The sequence below is a fragment of the Macrobrachium rosenbergii genome, chromosome 47 (genome assembly GCF_040412425.1).
Source record: "Macrobrachium rosenbergii isolate ZJJX-2024 chromosome 47, ASM4041242v1, whole genome shotgun sequence".
NCBI lineage: Eukaryota > Metazoa > Arthropoda > Malacostraca > Decapoda > Palaemonidae > Macrobrachium > Macrobrachium rosenbergii.
In genome coordinates, this window is record NC_089787.1 from 44,367,835 (window position 1) to 44,394,233 (window position 26,399).

The 26,399-nt window shown below is 38.2% G+C and overlaps 1 protein-coding gene across 7 annotated transcripts in view; it reads right to left on the reverse strand.

Moving 5' to 3' along the window:
- Ocrl (Oculocerebrorenal syndrome of Lowe) overlaps positions 1-26,399 on the reverse strand; it is a 231,832-nt gene that overhangs the window by 53,098 nt on the left and 152,335 nt on the right. For all 7 annotated transcript variants that reach the window (XM_067090753.1, XM_067090757.1, XM_067090751.1 and 4 more), the window contains 6 exons: positions 25,753-25,884; positions 25,251-25,486; positions 17,708-17,856; positions 17,305-17,475; positions 6,339-6,501; positions 4,822-5,006 (listed from right to left, as the gene is read on the reverse strand). In XM_067090753.1, coding sequence (XP_066946854.1) covers positions 4,822-5,006; positions 6,339-6,501; positions 17,305-17,475; positions 17,708-17,856; positions 25,251-25,486; positions 25,753-25,884 — 1,036 coding nt within the window. The remainder of the gene's footprint in view (positions 1-4,821; positions 5,007-6,338; positions 6,502-17,304; positions 17,476-17,707; positions 17,857-25,250; positions 25,487-25,752; positions 25,885-26,399) is intronic.

Here is a 26,399-nt window from a genome sequence, read left to right on the forward strand (position 1 = left end):
CACAATCCGGGCATTCGGGTCCTCCCGCCCACTCGCTGACTGAGTCGTTACCCAGCAAACGCAAGAGAAGCAGGAGAGGAACAGGAACAACCTCCATGGGGAGACAAAGATGGCCAAAGATGGTGGACGGGAGAGGGGGAAGCCCTCCCAGCCACCAGTAGTCCCAGGAGGGAGAGTAAATTGGTAAAGTCACGGACCGTACCAAGGAGAGGCCAAACAATGCAGAGGAAGGGGGCACAAGCTATAGGCTAAAAGGAAGGAATGCTCCCAATCCTTGATAAGTTAACAAGATTGAAAACAAATCAAGGAAAGAGAGAGCACTCGGGAGGAGGAGAGGGAAAGGGTGGATCGACATAACCAAAAACTGGAAACTAACCTTAAGTAAAGACCAAACTAGGGTAGGCTACATGAAGTCCCTCGCTATCCCAGCTTAACCAAGAGGCTCATTAGCCTACGTGAAAAGCCGAAACAGGGAGAGGGAAGCAACATGAGATCCCTCGCTATTTCAGCTTAAACGAGAGGCTTATAAGCCTACGCAAAAAGCCGAAACAGGGGAAGGGAACATAAAATGAGAAGACCCTAGTAAAACTTAAGGAGAGCGCCGCATTGGAAAAGACGAACACAAAACCTTATGAAGGGCATGTGAACGAAAAGAATGAACAACCAGCGCCCCCCCCCCTTTTTTCATGGAAAAAAGGGGAGGCAATAGCCTAACGCCCCAAAACGGAAATCCAAAGCTAACAACCAACCCATGAAAAATGGATAAAATAAAAACTCAACAAAACAAAACAAGAGGAGGACCATACCCAACGCGATGTGGACGTGAAGGGAAATGGGCCGCCAGTAACAAAAAGAAATATCCATAATAATCATCAAATATCAAATGCATCCGAACACTGGGTTAAAGATAAAACAAAAAAACTTAAAAGTACTAACGTAAATAAAATTCCCAGAAGCTAAGAGAAGAGAAGGGCAAAAATAAGGCATGTTAATGAATTGATAAGAAGCAAATAGGCTCGAGGGGGAAGCCCGACGCCTAAACACCAGCCCTCATTCTCGAAGCAAAGGGAAACAAATGTTAATCAATCAAAATCACTAATTAGACCTCATGAAAAGGAAAATTATCCTAAACACGAAGAGGAACCGTGAGAAACATCGAAAAACAGGGAGACTCAAGATCACGAACCACGCATGGAGGTCACGTGAGGCGCGAGAGGAGATCGAGGCGGGCGTTATAAATCCCTTTAATTATTAAACTAAAGGGAAATAAGGAGCCTCAACTAAAAAACGAAATACTGGTACTCAACTTAGGTGAAGAAAGACCTTGTGAGGAAGCCATAATGATGCAAAAAAGCACAAGATTAAAAGCACAACGAAAAAATGTGTGACCATAGGTGCTTGCTGAAATGGAATGCGGCTAGCGGTGTTTTGTGTGCTGTCCGCGAGTGGTGCATGGGTTTGTAACGGCACCTCTCTGTGGGACTTTTGACTTTGGGATCTCTATAGGATAAGGTTCCGTGTTTTTGTAGTTCACCCTTTTCCATACACGACTCCATCTAATGGAGCTCGCTCTGGGGGTAGTAACTCCAGCATTTCATTTAGCTTTCTCTGGTATCTAGCAACGGAATTACCTAGAAATAAGTGCTTGACTTTTTCACCGGCTGACACGGGACCCGATCCAGAAATAATAATATTATCTGTAATTACAAAATTCAAATTTTTTTAACAAACAAATATCTTTCCCTCATCTTTTAACTCTTTTAAGAGAAGCTTGAAGGCAAAGCTGTCATATATGTCAATTTAATGTGACAGGAGGGGGGAGTGTTGCTGATTAGTTGGTCAAAGGATTCTTAGGTAAATATCTCTCTCTCTCTCTCTCTCTCTCTCTCTCTCTCTCTCTCTCTCTCTCTCTCTCTCTCTCTCTCTCTATCCATAATAATTCACAAATAATTTCTCTCTCCAAAGTAAGGACTCTCTCTCTCTCTCTCTCTCTCTCTCTCTCTCTCTCTCTCTCTCTCTCTCTCTCTCTCTCTCTCTCTCTCTCTCTCATTTTGTAGTTAGCGCAACCTACATATTACTGTTTCTCTGTAAGTCTTTACCTGTAGAGTAGATAATTTTAAACTGATCTAATTTTACCTGTACTGTCTACGCACTGTAACTGCACCATTCCAAAACATAGAGACACAGAACATTTCAGAGCAAAGAGAAAGAGACAGAATAAAGAAGTTCTAAGAAAAGAGGTTGAGAGGACTTTTAAAAATAGATCAGTGGAATGGGGAGAAAGAGAAATAGTATACGTAACCTTCACACACTCCTATATTTTTACACAGACCATTTATTTCTTTTTTTTAAGGGTAATGTATTACTCTAGCTTTTAAATAAAATTACAGTAACTTTAATTTCATTTAAAAGTTAGCTTAATACTCTGGGAGCATGATTAGGGTCATATTTATTGTTTAAAACTCCAGAGAGAAGTATTTATTAGCATTTTTAGAGACCGTGCCAAAATTACGCGAAAATTCGCCTTGCGCGAGGGGGTCTGAAACCTAGCCTTGCGTAATTTCAGGGTATGACTGTATGTACCAATACATTTTTGATAAAAAAAAATTTACTACAGTAAGTTGTTTTTAATCTTGAGATGATATTAATATCATTTCAAAGTCATCTTAAACATTTTACCCTTAAAAATATATACATATGAGAGAGAGAGAGAGAGAGAGAGAGAGAGAGAGAGAGAGAGAGAGAGAGAGAGAGAGAGAGAGAGAGAGAAAGTATACCTTAGTTTAACCAGACCACTGAGCTGATTAACAGCTCTCCTAAGGCTGGCCCGAGGGATTAGATTTATTTTACGTGGCTAGGAACTAATTGGTTACCTAGCAATGGGACCTATAGCTTACTGTGGAATCCCAACCACATTATAGCGAGAAATGGATTTTTATCACCAGAAGTAAATTCCTCTAATTCTTCATTGGCCAGTCGGAGAATCGAACACTGGGCCAGCAGAGTGCTATCTGAGAATGGCACCCACCCGTCCAGTGAGGAACTAAAAAGAGAGAGAGAGAGAGAGAGAGAGAGAGAGAGAGAGAGAGAGAGAGAGAGAGAGAGAGAGAGAGAGAGAGAGAGATTTCAGTATCAATTGTAGCTATTTTACTTAACCACCAAATGATGGGCAACATAATAATAATAATAATAATAATAATAATAATATACTGTAATTAAAATATTTATGCATTTCCATAGCAAATTATGTGAAATTTTAAACAAATGTATATTTCAATCTTTTCCAAAGCTCTGAATTGAAATGAATTGAACTGAACATAGAATTTAGGCCAAAGGGCAACCAATGGGACCTATGAGGTCATTCAGTGCTAAAACAGAAATTGAAAGGTATAACAGGAGGAAAACCTCGCAGTTGCACTATGAATCAATTGTTAGGAGAGGCTGGAAAGTAAGATGGGAGAAAGAATATGAAAGGAGGTACAATAAAAGGAACGAAAGGGTTGCAGCTAGGGGCTGAAGGCATGCTGCAAAGAACCTTAAGCAATGCCTACAGTGCACCACATGAGGTGACTGATGGCACTACCCCCCCTCAGGGGACCAAAGCTCTTGGGGGGGGGAGTGGACCTGTCATATATGTCAAATATCTGACCGTGAAGGGTTGTGGTCAGATAATTGACATATATGATGGGTCCAACCTCTCCCTTACTCCAGAGCTTTGGAAAAGATTGGAAATATGTATTTGTTTTTTAAATTTCACATAATTTACCATAGAAATGCATAAATTTTTTAATTACAGTACATTATTATTAATTAATCTTAATAATCTTATTAATATCTGAAAATTAGTACTTCTTATTAAGTAAATCATTTATTCATCATACAAATCTGGTTAGTCATCACCATCTCCCATAAATTTATTAAAAAATTCTTGTGCCGTCATTCTCTCTCTGTCTCTCTCTCTCTCTCTTCCTCTCTCTGCATACATATACATATACAGTAATTAGTGAATACACAGTGTTGCTTTACGAAAAAAAGAGAATTAGTGATAATTTTAGAGATACGGCCCAAAGAAAAATCAGCAAATTAGTGAATCTTTCCCCGCGGACAAGTGAATGATGTGTTCCACAAAAATCAGCAACAAAACGAAATGCGAAAATGTGAAACACATAAAAACGGGGTGTTGTGGGCTACAGGAACCCATTTAACCTTTAGAGCCCAGGTATTCAATTCAAATCCTAGGCAGAAGAAAATCTCAATTTTACAAACCATTACAGCACACGTTATGTGTCTGTGAGGCAATTCACTGCACAGCGAAATCCAATTATATACAGCTTTCAATCATTAGTAAAATTAAATGGGAACAGTTAATAAAGTCACAGTTAATACAATTTTAGTCAGTAACATCAAATTACATTACTTTCTGTTCAGTACTGCATTCTTTAGGTTTGTTTTAATTTTTAATTTCAGTACTTAAACTTCACCAAAGATCCTTTTCATTCATTCATTAAGCTTTATAATTCAATAGCAACAATTATAGTGAAATACTCATAACAACAATACAATACCTGTACAGTCAGAGAGCTTAGGAGTTTTAGCTCATTAGTGTTTAATCCCATTAGTTTTAATATACAGCAATAATAATTATTATTGATGATGAACAACCAAAGATCAAACATTAATTCTTTGGCTATGAATTAGCTTCAGATTCAACAGCTGACATTTTTCTGAAACAAATTTTCAGTATTCACCAATGAAATTAACAATTACAGGTCAAACTAACTAAATGTTCTTTACAACATTATGTATAATGTAAAAACTTACTCATGATCCCTGATAGTCTTTGGAGGGCTATTGATGTTCATATGGAAACACGTTCTTTGAAGAATACAGTCGTGATCTTCGTTACGCCTCTCTAATTCATCCATATGAGCTGCCATGTGTGCATTAACAAAGCATATTGAAGTGCTGTGAAGATCTAATCTAACCGACACTGCCCCTTTGTTTCCCTAGAAGAGATAAGCATCACTATACAAATGTCCAGAAAAATAGTTAGGGAGATCATCTCACCCTTAAAACTACCTACTACAACGCAATGGTGTAACAAAAAGACTAAAACTTCTGCCTCATTCTCTTTATTTCTCATTAGAATTTTTTGTATAACTTTTGCACATTCCATAGAAACATCAGAATGAAAAAAATATAACACACCAAGTTCTGGCCAATGTGAAATAAAGACTGACGTTCTACCGTTCAACAGTCCTTTGTCTAAGAGATGGCAGAATTGGGGAAAACTTTCTTCAATTTTGGTACTGTTGAACCCCTGTCAACTGTTTATGTTACAAAGCTTTTTTATTTACAAAAGCCTCTTAGATTATTTTGCATTCATATCTATCATTTTAATGCAACAATTTCATGATTTCCAGTTCAGTTTTGAGTACAAGATAGTAAGACCGTTGATAGGAGAAAGAAAGAAGAGGTTTCATGCACAAATGAAAAAAGTGCATAAGTAAAATTGTGTTATTAATTAATTCTTCCAATTTTTAAAAGCTATATTTACAGGTAGACCTATTTTGTAGCAAAATATAGTATACATTATGAAGGTTACATGCATTCAGAAGTACAGAATCAGGCATAATTAAATACCAAACTCAAGCAGACCTCCAATAAAAGTAAGAAAACCTTTGTTTCCCTGTTCAATTTCCCTTCAATTAACTTTTACAATGTGTTATTAGAATCAAATACACTACCACACTATTGCACAGTACTGTATAAGACTACTGTACATGCAGTCCTTGGTTAATGGTGGGGGTTCTGTTCCCAGTTCAGCGCTGCTAACCAAAAATCGGCGATAACCAAAAATCAGCAATAATAGCGCCGATAAACCACTTAATGCCGTCGTTAACCGTTATCGGCGCTGATAAACCGCTTACCAACACCGATAAACCACTTACTGACACCAATAAACTGCTTACCGGCACCAAAAATTGCTTACTAGAGGCAAAAATCCGGCTAACGACATTGCTAACCAAGCACTGTAACACCGAAATGCAATTAACCGATGCTGCCATTAAGTGGGGACTGCCTGTATCCAGTTAAAATCTTAAAAGTTATGTTTTCTTCATGTTGGCTTTGCCAGATAAAAAAAAATCTGTACTGAAGAGGCAAATAACTATATAAAATACCAAAACTCACAGCAATGTGTTTTTGGAGTAGCAAGTATAAGGTCATGCAGAGGAATATAAGAATACAAGAATACATTATATGTAATAAAGCAACAGCAAGTAAAAGAGGGCATGCAGAATATGTAAAGATTACAGTATATGCAATAAACTACTTACCAGTTTATTCATTATCCCTGTCCCAACAGTATCAACTGCTACATTACGTATGTAAGCCAAGTATTTTTCTTGTACCAGGATAATCAGCATCATGCCAACTAAACGGACAAGACGGACTTTTTGATATTTAGCTTTCGGATGGATTCCATTTAAAACGGCATTTCTGCAAAAAAAAAAAAAAAAATAGACAATGCCACATATATAAAAATTTTACTCTCCCTTCATTCTAAAATATTACTACAGTATATAAAAATTTTACACTCTTCATTCTAAAATATTACTGTATAGAAAACTAGGTCATCACAGTTTATTGGTCTAAACCTTTAGTACACTTTTGTCCCTGAGTCTTCAGAATGTAATGTATAAAATCTCATAATCATCAAGAAGTTCTTTGTTTTAAGGTATAGTGTCCTTTCTGGAATAAAAAAAAATTCAACTGGAATAAAAAAAAATCCAAGTTGGTTTAATCTGTTTTAATTTCTTCTTATTGTCACATTCATTATTCCACAGTTCACGACATTTACTATGGATGATGGGTGTAAGAGATAGCAACAAACCATTGGCAGGGACAAGTATGTCTGGTTTAGTCATAGTGAATGCAGTTTTGCCCTCTTTATCTGCATCCTTATGTCCTTTAATGCTAGCATGAGCAGGGACAGGGCATCTTTAAACATTCATACTGACCTCATATTTTTGTGAGATGAAAACTTAATTTTTTGAATGGGGTATTTTCTGGATAATTTTGGAAAGGCTTCTAAGGCACTTCAAGTCACTGAAATTACAAATATGCTGAACATATTGCAGACAATTTTACTATGAAAACAATGCATCACTGGGTAATGAAAAACAGCTAGTTTCATTAGATGTTACATCTAATCTTATAGCAGATGCAAATTTAGATTAGTCTACCAGTTGCATAATGAGAACCTTTACAATTGTTCTATTATACACTGTTTAGGATGTTCTGGGGTACATGCATAACTTTCAGAGAGATATCACAAGTGTGTTCAGACACGTACTTTATGCATAATCTAAGGTGGAAATTATCCTCTTCTCTTACATATACTGTATAGGTATACAAGAATACTGCATCTAAATTATTGTTTATTTTGTACAACTACCTTAACTATCATGACCAATACCATAATCACATATGAGTGCAGATTGTATCCTGATGCTTACAATATAAAAATGGATATGACAGTGACAGTCATATTTTACAAAATGAAAATTTTTATGATAAAAATTATTAGATACTTACCCACTGTTCAAGTCAGCTTATATCTTCATGCCATTTGGTGTGATCAGCATTCAACATAAACAAAATGATGCTTGGCTAACCTGCTAGGACTGTCTCTGTAATCGCCTGTTTCCCACCATGTGGCATTGGAATGTTAATGTTTCTTGTCAGAATTCTTCATGACCACCCTCTCAGGTGTGGGAAGGCTGGGTGGGTTTCCACTTTAATATCAGGTAAGTATCCAAATAATTAATTTTATCTTCAAAATTTTCATTATTTACACTGTTAAAGCTAGCTGACTACCACATTGAATGAGGATGGTGGGTTTGTGCAGCCAAAAAAAGAACTGTTCAGCCAAGCAAACTAAAAGCTTTTTAATGAGGGGACTAAGCTTCTTAAGCTTCTAAACATTCCTGCCTGTTGAGTGATCCTTACTGGTAAGCACTGTTGCCAGACATTGGAACCACAGCAGGGTGTAAGGTTCTTGTAGCAAGACTTACCAGAGGACACTTTCAGGGAAAACGAACTATCTCATAGAATACTAGTGACTCCTGTACCAAGTCAAAAGCCCATAACAGACAGTCCAAAACTAAAGACAACTACCTTTAAGATATGAAGGTATGCTCCTACACACCAATGTGTGCCTTCATGCTCCCAAAATTCAATAGCAACTAATAACAAAAAAAACAACAAAAAAAAGAATGCAAGGTTACTCTCATATCTGGTTCGGGAGAAAGCATCCCTGCTGCATTGGTAGAACTAAGGGCTTTACACATCTCATCTAAATTTGAATGTTTCATAAATAATATGAGGCAAAAACAGAGTTACATCTACACTGAGCTGCACTGACAACCTTCTCTAGCAAAGGGTTTTTACAGGAAATAAAAAGATGGTGGCACAGACACCATGAGTCTTTAATTTCAAAAATGGCAAAAGCTCAAGAATCAATTCCGTGTGCATTGCCTTAATCAATAATTCTTGGACATGTGTGTTTGGCCTCGTAACACCACAGTATAAATTCTTAACTCCTCCTCTTAACAATTTAAGTCTGTCCAGGTAAACCCTTAGATCCTGGACATAACAAAGCCACTTCTTCAAGGCCTACTAAAGCAGTTAAATTAGATGCTGTCACAAATCTGGGAGGGGCTTTCATTTCTGGGAAGGCTTTCATTTCTGCATCTTTTCTTAAAGCAATGAAAGAAAAGAGAGGTTTCCACTAGAACAAAGCCTACATACAAGAAAGGGCTTGAAATACCAGAGAGCTTGAACAGGCTATCTATAGTATAGCAGTACAGGTTGGGATCTCCCTCTGGACAAACACCCAGATCAATAAACTGACCACTGTTACTGATACAGAGTAACAGTGGAGGGAGTTCTAGACTTAAACATTACTTACCTAGCCACTAGAAAAGCCTGTAGCTTGTAATAGACAGCTGACCATCTCCAGGCAATCAGATGAAGCATGTGGAGGTTTGATGGGATCTTTTTCAAATAAGACTGTCTGAAAACACTTTCCTGAACAGCAGAAGGTGAGGAACATCTACCGCCAGGAAAGAAGCTCAGGAAACCATTCCCTTTGAGGCCACCAAGGAGCTACCAAAATCATCACTGTGTTCTGCCTCACAACTTGAGTTATCTCCTCAAAAAAGCAAACAGAGGAAAAGTGTAAAGGTCTAGATTCGGCCAAGAAAAGCATCAACTGCCCATGCCTCAAGATCCTGACATGAAGCACAGTAAACTGGGAGTGTTGTGCTTTGGGCAGTCATGAACAGATTGATGTTTGTCTCTTCCCAAAAGTTCCAAAACTTCTCACCAACCTGTAGAAGAGATCATTTGAAAGATGACCTTGCCCTTTCCTGCTGAACTGGTCTTTGATAACATTGTTTCTCCAAGGAACAAAATGACATGGATTAATGATGTTCCTGGATTTTCCAAAACAGAAAGAAGTTTCTTTGCTAGCCTGAATAGGTATCTCAATTAGTGTTTCTTTGCCTCCTTATATAAAAATCAAGAGGTTGAATCGTCGGAAAAGACTAAGATTGTCTTTCTGGCTAGATGTTCTGGTTACGGAAGACCATTCCAAACAGGCAAGAACTCCAGGTTGTTTATAAACAGTTTGAGCTTCTCTGTACTCTGATTCCCTGACACCAAATGTTTCTCAGAATGCTCCCCCAACCTGCCTCTAAGACATCCAAGAACAATGTAAGGTTAGGGTTCTTGAGGTCTAGAGGCAATAATAACAGTAGAAAACTTCTACCCGTCTTTCTGTTGGTCTAGAGAGAGAGAGAGAGAGAGAGAGAGAGAGAGAGAGAGAGAGAGAGAGAGAGAGAGAGAGAGAGAGAGAGAGTGTGTGTGTGTGTGTGTGTGTGTGTGTGTGTGTGTGTGTGTGTGTGTGTGTGTGTGTGTGTGTGTGTGTGTGTGTGTGTCATCCCCAGATAAACCATTGATTATATTGGAAAAAGTGTAGCTTTGTTGGCACTGGACAAAATGCCAAGCCCTGAGGCTAGACACAGAAAATAATCTTACACTGTAAAGATTGCCTGAAATGAACTGGCAAGAATTAACCAGTTACAGTATCCAAATATGAAAGAACTCTGATACCAATCAGGTGACCATCTTGCTAAGGACGCAAACAAACAAGTGAATATTTGTACTGCCGTACTCGGACCAAAACAAAGACAAGGCACATATACTTCTTCAACTGAGGTTGTACTGGGACTTGGAAGTATTTATCCTACATGTCCACAGAAATCATCCATTTGCCCTTCCAAATGGCTGCCAGGACTGAACTGAATGACTCCATCTAAAAAGTAGCAAAATGAATAAACTTACTAAGGCTGGAAATGTCCAATACTGGCCTCTGGCCCCTTCCTTGAGGCATTGGGAATGAAAAAAAAAATGGTAAAACTTACTAACTACTGTATTTGCCAGCGTATCAAACGCATTTTTTTAATTTTTAAAAGTACCAAAAAACTGCCCTGCATCCAATGCGACCATGCTACGGATGGGAGACCAAGTGCTGTAGGGTAGGCTAGGCCTAGCCTACAGAAAGCACACTGGGTAGGCACAAAAACTGTTGCCAAAAATAAAACATTGAAAAACAAGCCTAATTATTACAGTAAATTGTGTTACTAGTAATAAAATATTGAAAACAAGCCAAAATATCAGCACAACTTACAACAAATTCCTTATGATACATCAGAAGTTAGCCTGTCAGCCATTTGGAATGAGTGGATGTAAACAAAATCATAGCACTGCCCTGGTGGCCTGTTGCGGTAACACAAACGTTTATTTATGGTAAATTCCATACAGAGTCCAAATAATTTCATACTTTACTCCAGTATACTACTATACTCTGATAATATTGTATTTCATTCACAGGATTATACGTTTTTCCTACAAAATCGCTTTAAAATATCTTTCAATAAATGTAAAGATGCAACTAATAAAGTTGTTTTTTTCCACAAATATCCTTGTAAAATAGGGGTGCATCTTATATACTGGCAAATAAGGTATATTAAAACTGGCTCAATGGCCTTGTTGTCTAACAACTGTCTGAACTCCACCTCTCAAACTCAGAACTTCTCTGTGAGAAGAGTGTGGAGAGAAAGATATCAGGAAGTCAACAGGGGTGACAAAATAACAAGAGGTACAAAGTATCCTTCCCTGAGACCCATCACTACCAAAGGTTTTTTTTGAAGCTTTGCTAGACATTTCAAAATCCCCATACACAGCCTTCAGAGGATCCTTACAGCTTACTTGTGCTGAGAGTTCAAAACATCAGTTATGGTTATAATTTCAATTCTTTCACTTAGAATGTGAGTCTTGGTCACTAATGAAGCAGAGCATGAGAGCGGTTTGGGATATTCCACGCAGACTTTTCATGAGGAAAAGTTTTGTAGGGTCCACCCTAGAGGGATCTTAGATGATGGCCTTAAACACTTAGGGGTTGAGACAACGATGGAACATGTCAAAAAACAGCTACCAGTGGTTGAGCTGGGCTACTTTATAAGATAAATAAGCAAACAACTGTTTCTGTTACTTTAAAACTAAATAAGCAAACAACTGTTTCTGTTACTTTAAAACTAAGTTGTAAAAAAGAATTTTTCCCTTAGCTTTTGAATTATGCCTATGAAGGTGAGATTAATACTCTGACGCCTCACCAAGAAACACTGCCCCTTCATAACTAACATTTATATAACTATTATCATTATCAATAATTCTTATATTTATCTACATATTTACATACATATATACATATTCATGTATACACATACACATATATCTATACATAAGCATATTCTTGCAGTAATCGAGTTGCCTTACTATGAATGAAACAGCGAATTCTAAAGTAGTTCCACCACACAGTTAGGACAAAATACCTTACTGATGACAGAGGTCTTCGCTTCCTTGGTGCAAGAACTTAAAACTTGCATACTGAACAGAGGAAGGTGAAAAACTGATATCATATCAAAGTCCTAACACAGCTCTAGGCAGCTTCATAAAACTGGAAACCAACGCAGTGGCATTCAAAAGAACCAGTTCAAGTGATGTGCTTTCAAGATCACCTCGGTTGTTGTTTTAGATTAAGTCAGTAACATGCCAGCACATCACCTCAGTTGGTTGGTTCCTAAGCACCCACTCCAGAGACACAGTTGCAAACACATTACACTTAAAATAGCTTACTAGCTTTCTCTTTTATCTGTTAATCCCTTTTCCAAAGGGCACTGACTTTTCTTGATAATGCACCTTACCATAAGTAGTGTTAACTTCTTACACATTTCAACAAGAGCCAAGGTAGAAGCATACAAAAGAGTGCCAGTCAACAGATTCATCTTTGGCAAAGGGCAGTGAAAGCAGAACAAAGCAAACTATGTATTGCTTAAAACTGAAAAAGAATCAACGAATTCAGGGTTGAAAACCCCAAAGTCTTAAGGAAGAACCAAGACGTAGAAAATGGCAAGGCTAAGGACAAGGACGATGAGACAATAAATGCCAGAGTAAGAGACATAGCAGGGAACGCCAGCAATGACGTCACAGAATGTCAGTGGTAAATACTAGATGTATGGGAGAGAGATGACTGGGTGGGAGAATGTAAAGAGCTCACGCATGACATCACCACAGAACATGGACGACAGCAACTGCTGAGAAGCAAGAGCCCATTCTTTCACAAGGCTGGCTTACTCTAGATAATTAAGCAGTGGAAGAGGAAGAGTTGCTAGTATAAGGGTGGCTTACTCTAGATAATTATGCTGTGGAAGAAGAAGAGTTGCTAGTACAAATAGGAACACTTGTCAAAAGATGACTACAGTAGTACAAGGCAACAGGGGGGAAGTTGAGTAAGGGGGGAGGGTTAACGTCCGAAACGGGGTCAATACAGGGTGAGTAAATGATAAATAGAAAAATTGATGAACAGCTCAAAAACTACTGAAGTAAATGTGATATGTCTATCATCCCAAGATAACTCAACCAGATCACACACATCACTATCACTCTCACCAAAAAAAGATGATACACGAGCCAGTAAACGCAAGCACTAAACCCAAATAAATCCTTTAGAGAATGCATCAAATTCGAGTCGGAGGATGGTTGAGAGAGGTGGCGAAGGGTGCAGACCTTGGCCCCAAGACACCATGGTTCCCTGTCCGCAGAGTAGACCAACAGATGCAGAGCAGTCCAGAGGGTGGGCTACAGACAGACACCAAGGCTTTGACACCTTCCCTCTCACTGGGGGAAACTGAAAAAGGTTGATCACTAAGGGGAGAACCACAATCTTCACCCTAATATATACAGTCAAATTCATTACCAATAAAAGAAAAATACTTCTCAATTACTTATTTTCTCCTGAGCCACATAGGGAACATAAGCAGGTGGAGCAGAAAGAGTGAGAGGACTTATCCTATCAAGTAATGGAGGAGGAGGTGGAGAAGCAACATTGGAAGAAAAAGGAAATGACTGAGTAGGCTTACGGCCTGCCCTAACAACTTGTTTATGTAATATATGAGCCACTTGCACCTTCCAATACTTCATAAAATTATTCATCCTCTCATCAGATCACTCCTTATTTTCTTCACAACAATAAGAAAACCACATTCTTGCCTCAACAGCTAGGCTAACACACATGACCATAATGCACAACCCAAACATTCAGTTTACACATTCATTCCAATACAGGTCAGCCTAATGATTTCATCTCTGTTTGCTGTAGGTGACATAATGCAAAACCAGAAAACAAGCACAATACTATACAGGAGAATATCAGCCAGAAATAGTAAAAATGATTACTAATGCTAATTCACACCATCTGCACAAGGACACAGCATGAAGAATTCTGACAAGAACGTAAACATTTCAACACCACCTGGTGGGAAACAGGTGATTACAAACAGTCCTAACAGGTCAGCAAAGTGTTATCTTGTTTATTTTGGATGCCAATCATACCTAATGGCGCGAAGATCTAAGCTGAATTTAACAGTATGTAAGATTCATTCCAAATAATATTTACTCATACAGTACAGTATACAGTATTCTTATTTCAGGTGATGTCTTTACCCTGTGGGTAATATTAGAAGATTGTACTGTATTAAAACTGTCTAAACGTACATGCGCCTCTTGTACATTTGTGCTTTTACTTTTTTCCTTCTGTAGCTCTTATAATTTCTGTAAAAAGAAATTGTATAAACCACATGCAAGGCATGTACCATTAATGGTTGTGTTAGTGGCAAAATATATTTTAAACTATGACCTAGTCCAAAGTCCAGATGTGCATCCATCGCTTGTGGCTTGTACGTTTCGGTGCCTGCAAATGTTTGTTACTATTGGTTATACTATATTTTTTATGTTATCTTCAGTTTACCTTATCAAAATTATTTACCATACATTTAGCTATCCTTTTCCTGTATAGTATATACTGTACTGTGCTTTGCTTAAATTGGTTGCTTAACCTCTTATACAATTTCCACTGATCTCTTCCTTCTTAAATATAACTTTAGTTATATTTTAGTTGTTCTTTAGGAATTAAAATTTTTGTAATTGGCTTAGCAATCTTGGATTCAACCGTTTTATTCCATTTTTTTTGTATTTGAAACATTTATGTTTCTTAATATCATATTTTTGATACACATGCATCTTTTTTGTGAGTTTCTATAATAGTTGTTTCATTTATATATTACATGAAATTTCTTACTGATTTACTAGGCTATCTCTTGCTTTTATCTGAAGATTCAGTAAAATATGCATTACATTTTATGAGTCATCATGTGTTTTTGTCTTTTTCTCCCTAAGAATTTTGATTGTGGTAAGTACTAGTGACTGGTTTATTAAATCTCCCTTTACCTATTCATTTTGATCTGTGGTTTCTTTTTCTTATGGTATTCATCTTAAAGTGGGACTTCTACTGACTGAGTTGTTATATGTTATGATAATGGATTAACTTTATTGTTTCTTGGCAGGACTATTGGTTGTTTTCTCTTATCATTTTTTATTTTGGTTTGACGGATTATTTTCATCATAATCATTAGTATTTTCTTTTCGTTTTTAGGGGGACCCCTTTCTAATGGTCTTTTCTTATATTCCTGAAATTTACAAAAATTATTTTTGCAGCCGTCTTTTAATTCTTTCATGATGTTTTCAATATTCCCTTAACTTCCATTTGTGACACTTTCATTATGGATTTGGGTCCTTAGTGCTTTAAGCTTTCTGGATTGTATTTTTTTCATCAAATCTTTAACATTTTTTACCTTGTATTTGTTCATTTGCTCTACTTCATCTGTTACATGAATATTTTGATTCTGATTAATTTTTAGGATTATGGTTTTGTACACAAGTTTCTCCAATAAATCATTAAACCATCTTACTTTCAGGTTCCAGTTGCTTCTCTTAAGGACATTCAAGTTCAATCTCGAAGCATTTTTAGTTTTGTTTTGTCGTTATATTATAAATGGTGTTTCTGGCCACAGTTTATGCGAGTTGGTTCTAACAATTCCACTTTGCTGTGTGATAATATCCACTTTATCCATTTCTAGAGTTGCTGTGGCATTTTTTGTTGTGTCCATCATACTGTGGTTTTTACACAGCACCTTACTTTTCTGTTTTGAACAAGTTTTATTTTCCAGTATTAGAGCTTGTCCTTTAAATTTTATTTTTGCTACTTTTAAAGAGGTTTATGTATTTTTCCTTCTTGGACTATTATAGATATAGCAATCTTTTCACACTATCTTTTTTCGATTCTTGTAAAAACTTCCTTCAAATGACTTATCATTTTTGGGCAATATGATTGTTTACTGTACAAAATTCAATGTGCCACATTTTGTTACTTAACTTTTGAGCAATCTTTCAAACTATCTTTTTTTCATTCTAATAAAAAATTTCTTTCAAATGACTTCTCAATGTGGCACATTTTGTCACTTAATTTTTGAGTTATCTACTGGCTGTAAAGTATTGCAAGATAACTGTCAAAACTTATTTTTTGAAGTTGTTTTGATCCACATGTTTTATTACCCTACAGGCTGTACAGTACTGCAAGATAACTGTCAAAATTTATTTTTTGAAGTTGTTTTGATCCACATGTTTTATTACCCTACAGGCTGTACAGTACTGCAAGATAACTGTCAAAATTTATTTTTTGAAGTTGCTTTGATCCATAGGTTTTATTTTTTGTCTTAAGGTCATTTAAGTTCTAAAATGTCTATTTAACGAGCACTTTTCAAATCTCAGTAATTCCTTTTGGTTTTCACCTTCTAATATTAGGAACCTTAACCAGTTCTCATTTCCAAACAGGGAACCAAGATGGGTTAAGGTTGGATCCTGCCTGAATTTAGTTATCATTTTTGTTGCCTCAAAAGTTTCAATATTCTGTTGATTCTTTTTTTGTCATTTGACAGGAGACTAAAAGAAGAATTAAGGGTATGTCAGAGATCAAAGGTTGTAGATTTACATTTATAATACAAAGAGAATTGCAGTTACTCAGGATGGGTTCCTTCCATCCAGGGAAGCCTTCTATGGGGAGGAGCAATGCTGTTGCCTTTAAAAAGGCAGCTGCACTGAGAGACCCACCTGAATATACATCTTAACCTCAGTGCCTTATGGGTCACTAATCTGTCGAGATTGGACCCAGCAACAAGGGCAATGTTTGAGAGTAAAGTTCCCCTCACTTGGTCACGTCAAATACTTCAGTCTTACGGGTAGAGAGGAATGCCATCCAACTCTACCTTCCCTCATTGTTTCAAGAGAAGAATTTTCCACAATTCAAATAACTTTTGTGTCTTCTTTGTAGTTTGTTTTGACAGAAAAGAAACTGTTACTATGAGAAAAGAAAAAAAGGCCTGACTGTAATTTACTAGGTCAGTAGTTGTAGTGCAAGACACTAAGGCCTTGATGTCTCACACCATCAGAGCACTGAGACATTACCTCTCAATTGCCATCCTCTAGGTCCCCCAATGATGGCAATTGGTCAAGGATCCAGGGATCAGATTGCAAAATCACTAGATCCACAGTATGCATATTTGCTGTCATTGTTACATATTTGTATTGTGTGACCATATTTACTCCATTTTTCATGCTGAACAGCAAAGTCTGCGCCAGTCATCCACCTGCCACCAATTAACTGTCATGTTAGCAAGCATTAATAACCCACTCCATAAGTCACTGGAATACCTCTGTACAAAAGACAAAGGTCTGAATTGTCATCAAAATAATTTTATGTAATTGAACTTCTTTCATACTTACAGCCATTCTTGCTCCTTTGGAGTATTATTAAACAAAAAGGTTTCTGTATTCAGATCAAGTTCCTGAAAACCTATGCAATATAAGTCAGGGGGCTCCTCATCAACAGCTAACCAGTCAGCCAAACCAACAGTTGGTGAGCGGCCATTAACATTCCAGGTTCCAACAAATATACTGAAATGAGAATATGGTGAAAACTGAAAAGACTACTAAAAAGATACATCTTCAAAATCATCAGGTGACACAGCAATAAGTTAATATCTACTTTTGCCTATCCCACATGTAGCCATGTAATTTCAAATATTTTATAATAACATTAGGCTATAACTTCCTTTCTTAATATTTATGTAAAAGCAACATTTCTCATTATTCTTTATTAATAGATCCACAAGGTCATTATACTTACACAAATTCATGAATATCTGTATATGAATCTTCTCGTAATGCCATCTGATGTCTAATGTGACTCTCCCTTGCTGCTATTGGAGTAGGAGAGATCCCAGTAGCAATACTGTGACGATTAACGCCAAGTTCAGGACTCCTCTCGCTTTCACCCTAAATAACAATGCAAAATGAAATATAAACATACATTCTTTGAAACAATGTTACTTAACAACTACCTCTTTGATCCAAGAAATTAATAGTATGCAGTATTGACTAATTTTAATGAGAAACATGCTGTATGGGGGTACCATCTACACTCTGCCTTCCTTGGTACACAGAATATGATACATTACTTAGGTTCTCTACCTTCACCCCAGCTGACATACCTAGCTCCTTTGATTTTCCATCCCATCACTTTGGTTTAACTGTCCACCTTCTTTGGCCTTACCTCTCATTTAAGAACAAATCTTTTCAGCATGCTAAATGCATCTAGAAGTGACTCAGGGTATGTTAAAATAATAATAATCATTATCATCATCATCATCATCATCTAAGAACAAATCTTTTGAGCATGCTAAATTCATCTAGAAGTGACTCAGTGGTATGTTATAATAATAATAATAATAATAATAATAATAAATAATAATAATAATAATAATAATAATAATAATAATAATAATAATAATAATAATAATAATAATAATAATAACCAACATTGGGACTGGTCAGTCTTTGGATGGGTGACCCTCTCACCTTGGCACTGATTCCATGGGAACAGCTCTTTACCACAATTTCCTCAGTCTACTCAGCTGTGAATGCGTACCTATCCCTGATGGGGTGGGGTCCAGCTTTGGGTTAAATAGCAAAACTCAGCGATGACAGAAAGAAATGAAAGATTACACGATGACATAAATGGAAACTCTGGCAACAGAGGAGCTTCGTCCTGCAGCCAGATAAATAGCCCAATGAGCGGGGAGGACAGCCAGGTACTTGGAGGTCATCATCCAGCAACTGACCACCACACCAACAGTAACCAGCAACCAGAGACTGGAGGTACAGAGGCAAACCAGAAGAGGAAGAAATGGACAAGAGAAGAAATAAGGAAATATGGAGATGCTACATCAGAAGCAACCCGACAGAAAGAGGATACAGAAGACTGGTCAACATCTGGAATGAGAGAAATAACACCCCTCAAACAGAACAGAGGCTGGCACACCAAGTCAGAAACATAAAGAGAAAGAATTAGCTCTCCACAACAGAAAGAGAGGAACTGGAGAAATAAATAACAGCCAGCAATGAAGGACATGAAGACGAACTGAGAGGTGATACCACAGAAGATGACAGGAATGATGAGCTACCAAACAACGACACACGAGGAAATACCAAAGATGTAACAGAGAGGTTGGAATGGGTGGAAAAGATCAGACAATGGATGAAGCCAGATACAGAAAGAACAAAGATCCCCTCCATGAAAGCCTACAACACAAATAAACTTAGGGAGAAAACAAATGAAGTTAATGAAACAATGAAACTAATACAGACCACTAGTATCTCAAAAACAAATAACCTGGCATATGCAGGAGCAAGACTAGTAGTAGAACTCATGGGGATACAAACACCAACATCACCATCACAATAACCCAACAGAAACCACATCAGCAACTGCCTTGGAAAAGGCACCTGGAAAAACAAATCATGGCAATGAGATCTGACTTGAGTAAACTGAAAGAGATGGCAGTAAAGAGGCTAAGAAGCAAGAAAACAAGAGAGGAACTGAACAAGAAATACAAAGTACTGGAGAAGGGACTAAACAACATAACAGAAGATATAAAACTGAGGCTTAAAGGTAAAGTACATAAGATCCAACGGTACATGAACAGACATAAAGGATACCAACAGAACAAACTCTTTGGGACCAACCAGAAATGACTATACAGCCAACCAAGAGGGGAAGACAACCACCAGGAAATTCCTGAAGCCAAGCCAAGTAAGAGATTCTGGGAAAACATATGGAGCAATCCGGTATCACACAACAAACATCAACATGGCTCCAGGAAGTCAAGGCAGAAGAAATGGGGAGAATAAAACAAAGATTCGTCGAAATCACTACAGACACAGTCAGACACCAACTACAGAAAATGCCCAACTGGAAAGCCCCAGGTCCCGATGAAGTCCATGGATACTGGCTCAAAAACTTCAAGGCCCTACACCCACGAATATCAGAACAATTCCAGCACTGCATCACAAACCACCAGGCACCCAAATGGATGACCACACGGAGAACATTCTTAGTACAGAAAGACAAGAACAAGAGAAATATAGCGAGTAACTACAGGCCTATCACCTGCCTACCAATAATATGGAAGTTATTAACAGGTATCATCAGTGAAAGGCTATACAACTACTTAGAGGATGAAAACACCATTCCCCACCAACAGAATGGTTTTCATGAACGTGGACAACGATGCCTGCCAGGAATTTTTGTTTCGGCATCAATTCAATTTCCGTTTAAAGATAACCATGGGGAATGTTTTGTCCCATTTGCCATACACGTTAAAACAACAGTAAAATATTTTCTTCCATGCCCAGTAATTCTGATTACAATAATGGTCAAGTTTGATGGTATATCTAAGTTTAGGAGTTTCATCCATGTTGCTGATGCATGATAATTTATAGTCATTAGCACTTGAACATCGTTTTCTCAGCTTCAACTACAACTTGCAGCTTAAATTTAGCAGTATATTTCCATGCGATCTTTTCTCCATGGCGAATAAGGGTATAATGTTAAATATATATCAGTCCTACTCTACTTAACGTCATTTGTAACATAACTACAGTAATTGTTTACTATCGTACGATGGTTGAAATGTGAGCAAAACAGCTGTTGTTATCCGATTCGGTTGTTCATATCCGCAGCCTAGACTGTGTTCATAGCAAAAGAGTTGTTTCTCATTCAGTTGTTTCTGGCTGTACTCGTTTACTCAACGAGTATAGCGTAACTAACAATACTTTTATCAACTGCTTTTACTTTTTTAACTTATTTAACTAGAAGATGGGATAAAGAGATGGAGTAAAAGAGGTTAGTCCATAGTAATCTGGTCTCTCAAAAAAAGGAACTCGCATTATACACGAGATACATGATAAAATAATTTTTTATGGGTGAAAATTTGGGGGTGGTACAATGCGCGAGATCGCGAGTTAACGGGTATATAAACAAAATGACAAAGTCTATTCTATATCATGTTTTTCCTACACACCTCGCCTAAAAGGGAAACCATTGTTTTGTTTACGTTTCATCGCCAATCATAAGCAACTGCTAACAACAATACGATAAAGTAGGATAATTACTGTACATAATTATCGTTCGTATGACTGAATTGTTCTAAACAGCCACAAACAGCCTGAATTTTTAATAAAAAATGAATATTATGTTATCCTAAATGTTATTACTACCGTAATTACACTACGTTACCAAAGGATAAAGGATGCTGTGTGAGCGCAACCATAACTCGATATTTACATTTTGTCAGCTGGCTGGCCTCACACAGATAAAAGTTGATTTCACTGATATGGCATTATTCCTTGAATAGGTTATTTATTATGAAGATATGCCAATAATATACTGTATAAGATAAAAATTATTTTATTACCTTTATCATCACTTTATTTCATAATGTGAATTTTTTCATATATGTCGGTGGTTATCGCACCGAGGCTGAGGCTATCCTACCGATAAACATCACTTAGAATTCAAGGTTTGATTTTTAGAATGGTAGTACAAGACAACCCCCAATTTTTGGGGATGAATTTTATGATTTAAAGGTCGTCTTATACGCGGAAATATACAGTATATGATCTGAGCAGGTTAGCACGCACAGTATGGGCTAATCAAACTGTGAGTATTAGGTGACCAAACTGTGTGGTGCATAGTGGATGAGTGCTGAGGGGGTGCTGTCTTCAAATTTTATTTTTGCTAATCTCAATGTTTGTCTATTACTTTGTCTATTTGTGATGTTATATATTTCACAGTCTTGTATGTTGGTATACCTCATTTTAAGGGAACCCAATAATATATTCTTTTCAATTGGTTCATCATTATTATCAAGAAGTACTATGGCACCCTGTACAGTTTATACTATCATATTTATTTTTACATTTACATTGTCAATGTTTGTTATTGCCATGCAATTTTTGGATTTATTTTTTTGTTGTTTTTTCTATCAACCACATCTGGTCTTTTGTCAGTCTCAACGACATTTCAGAGGCTGAATATCTACTCACTGAGTAATTTTCTAATTTTAAAGCAGATATTTTTTTTGTTGGTTTCTAAGGTTAGGAACCTTGGCCAATTTCCACATCGAAAGAGGTTGTCAAAGAGTCAGGAGTGGGTCTTGTTCGTATTTAGTTTTGGTATTAAGTGTATTTATACATTCTTTATTCATATGAACTCAGTTTCCTTCAGAGACATACACTGCCACGCCAGAAGTCGTAGAGAGGTTAGGATTCATATTCGTATAACGGATAATATCAATTTTGTCCAGGATGAGGTCCTTCTCACCAGGAAGGGCCAACAGAGGGAGGAGCAATACTGTTACCCAAAGTGGTAACTGCTCTGTGATCTTCACCTGGATATACATCTTACCCTCAGTGCCTTAAGGGTCGTCAGTATGTCGAAATCAGACCCAGCACCGAGGGCAAGGTTTGACATAAAAGTTTCGCCTCTCTCTATGATGTCAGGTACCCCAGTTTTAAGGGTGGAGAGACATGCCATCCACCTCCACCTTCCATCTAAGTTATAAGATGCAGTCTTTTCCATATTTCAGTGAATGCATATGTTGTCAATAATAGAGGAGAAGGGAAGCAAGAAAACTTAAGAGGGAGGAGTAAAAGATGAAGGATTCCGTGTTTTGTTCAACCCACTGCAGAAGTGTGGGAGTCTGGCGTCCACAGGCAGACGGAGGACTGAAGTCTTGCTAGAGACTGGTCTAGAAGAGGACTTCTTGCTGAAAGGGTGAACTGATCTTGGATATGTGCGTGGGCACGAGGAAGCTAAGCTCTTCCTCTGTTACCTCGAAAGGGCCATGGCTGGAAAGGAGAGAGAGGCCAAGGATTTAATGAAACAGCAGGTGTCCTGTTAGACTCCATCGTTCACTTGGACGACTTAGCAAGCCAGTTGTGAGTAGCCTTTTGCAATTCTATAGCTACCCGCTCTAATGTCGTTCAAGGAAAAAGGCTGGTACTGTCCAGATGACCAAAAAGAAGAGCAGATCTCTGGGACAGTGTCACTCCTTTAGTGGTGAAAGAACACCACGTCTCTTCTTCATTATACATGATGAAAAAGGAGCAGCTAACTCCTGTGCCCCATCTTGAATCGCCTTGTCCGCACATGACAGGACTCCGAGCCAGTCTGCATGTAGGAATATAACAGAAACTCCCAAGGAAGGTGCTTCCCCAGTTGTACAGAGTACATACCTCCTTTTGGAAAACCAAGAAGGAGGGGAACAAAATACAGCTTTGCCTAACTCCCTCTTCTCAGACAGCCAAGAGTCGATCCCCCACAATGCTTTCTTGGACGAAATAGAGAGGGCCATGTACGGGAGTCTAGTGGTACTCAAGGATTGACATAACAAGAACGCTGATCCCAGGGAAGAAGAGGCTGCAGTGGAAAAATATGTCGGGAAGCAGAACAGAAAATAATAATTCAATAACAAGGCGTAAGCTGATGAAGGTTGTTCTGGTTCAGGTTCCTCCTCTGCTGAAGATACAGCGGAAAGCACCAATTCTTGCTGTGGTTCATCTGGTTTCAAAGACAAGGGCTCTTCAACAGTTCCAGGATGTTGTCCAAACATTGGTGAATGAGAAGCAAAGAAGAGTCTTGGGATGCTGATGTGCTTGCAGACTTCACACCATAAGCAACAGGTGAAAAGGACACGGCCTTGGGGATCTGTGGCACAGAAGGCGCCAAAACAGGTTGACCTGCAGCAATAGGGACATCTGAATCTGGAGTCTCAGACTCGTATCCCAATGCTGGAGAGCTGGGAGCCAACAGGATGTCTGGAGCTACAGCGCAAACTGAACCTGCAGCAGGCTTATGAGCCACTGGAAGCTCGGATCCAATGGGAGAGAGAGATCCCAAAGCGCGCTTATGAACCAATTGGTGCTTGGGAGCCAATTAGCACTGACGAGCCAATGGGCACTCACAAACCGATGGAGCACGGTGTCCAGAAGGAGCTCTTTGTCATCCCAATAGCTGCAAGAGGGCTCTTGATCCTTATGGCGCTTGCGAGGTACTGCTGGAGGCATGTCCACATCATGCCTCTTCAAAGGCCTAGAAGACTCCTGAAAACGTCGACCATGTCCTTTGGGTTCGGAATCTGAACCACTGGAAGATAAGGTGTGATCCAATTGGACACCTTTTGAGCATTTGGTTGCTGAAACCTGGGAAATAGCAACAGGTTCAGCTGAGGAAGCAACCACTCGTGGGCAAACCCCACGACCTCCCTTGGGGTTACGGTTTGCCTCCTCCTAGGTGCAGGGGGGGAGTCTGACAGGGACCGAGGTTAGGAGATCTGTAAGACGCCTTTCCAGTGGCTGTCTGTCGATACCTGGGACCAGCAACAGGCTCAACTGAGGAAGCAACTATTCGTGCGCAAACCCCACCGACCTCCCTTGGACTTACGGTTTGCCTCCTCCCAGGTGCAGGGGTTTGGCAAGGACTTCTGTCTAGGAGCATCGGTGGGAAGAGCAGCCACCCCCTCCACAACACTAACCCGGGTGCAGGCACTAGCACTTGCACTATGATCCTCATTTGTCTTATCCATCAGAGCTTCGAGACTGGCGATGGCACTAGGTTCAGAGGGAAGGGACCCAGGTAACGGAGTTGTATGGAGAGCAAGAGAAGTAGGAATCGGAAAGTCAAAGGTGTAGAAAAAGCCAGTTTAGAGCTGGAGGACACAGAAGCTCTAGCCTCGGCTCTAGCAGCCGCTTTCCTAAGCCTAGCTTTCTCTAATTTACCCAAATGATTGGTCAACACTTTCCATTTACTTATGGCCCAATCCTTACATTCCTCACAAGTTAAGTCGGGGAACATACTTGTTCACGGCATTGAAAACAAACAGAATGTTTGTCATATTTACATAAAGTCAACCTAGTATTACAGCCTTTGCTACAATGCCGGTTCCTGGTCACACTCGTGTCTGACATAATAGTCGAAAAAATTGAAAAAAGGTTAAGCTAAGCTAAGCTATGAAAATATAGCTGGGAGGCTACCAAATAAAAGAATACTTCACCAAATCCTTCGATAGACAACCAAACCATCCAGTGAAACTACTCCTGAATTAACAAAACACAGCTGCTGAACGACCGATGTTCGGTCATTAACAGCAGAAACGAACTAAGCTCTTTAGCTATGTTGTATCTATTCTTCCCTGAAAGTGGGCAGGCCCTTACCTGCACCAGAACAAAAGAGCGCTACCACGAATTTTCAATTCTTAAACTGCTGTTTAAAGTAGAAACTATAGCTACGTAATTACTTGGTAAGTGTCATATATAAAAACAAGACTTACATGCATACTGGTGCTATCAGTTATTGCAACAGATGGGTCCAGATATGGAGAAGGTGGCGTCTGAGGTGGGCCATCGCCAAGATCAACCAGAGGGGCTGTTCCATCTCCTATATTATTTTCTGGACCATTCACTGGTGTGCTTAACCCAGCTTCTGATGAATTAGTATTGGTGGCTGCATTCTGATAAGGCGACAACCAAGCAAACTCTGGAGGAGGCCCTCTTCTTTTACTAAGGACTGTAATGATATATACAATTACCTTTTTTGAAGCATGTTATAGTAAGACTACATTCAAAATTAAGCAAACAATATTTTCAACTTATTTTGACTGTTCATCATTATACATCAATTTTATTAGCAATTCCAGATACCTTCTCAACTGCTGTACAGTATTCAATACTAGAATTACATGTAAAATACTGTATTCAATTTCCATGATCAAAATTATCAATACTACATCACTTTTTCTACATATGCATATGAGAATAAAACACTGTGTTTACCTTCTGCAGCCCTTAACACCTCTGACACAAAAGTATTGGTTCGCTGACTGAAAGGCATTTCGAATAAAAGGCGGATTTTACCCGAAGTAATATTTACAAGGACATCAGTATCTACATCTGTGCTGGACGTATCTATGAAAGACAAAATTTTTACTGCATGGTAAAGTTGAGCTTCATATATAAATTATACTGATCACAAATCTAAAGACTACAAAAGAAATGACATTTCGTTGCATATCATTTACAGAGGTCACTATTACTGGTTGCCAGCTAAAAAAGTAACTGAATAACACAAATACCTTAACTGTAAACAATTCACACATTCACAAGCAACAATACTGTTGAAAAAAATTATAACTAGGTGTCCTAGTACTTGTAGAGTATTTAATCTGGAATAGAACATCTACACTCAGTCCATGAAATAGAATGGTATTCAGTGGTTTAAAAATGCCATTTTGACTTTGGAATTTTTTTTAATACAAGTAATTTCAAAAATACTGTATAATCTCTTCCTATTGCTAGTCATTTCAGATGAAAGAACAAAAGAGTTACAGTGGAAACTTATTAAGCAAGTTCCATCACTGGCGGCACAATCACTCATCAACAAAGAATTTAGATTAAAAAACAATGTGCCTTCAAAACATTGA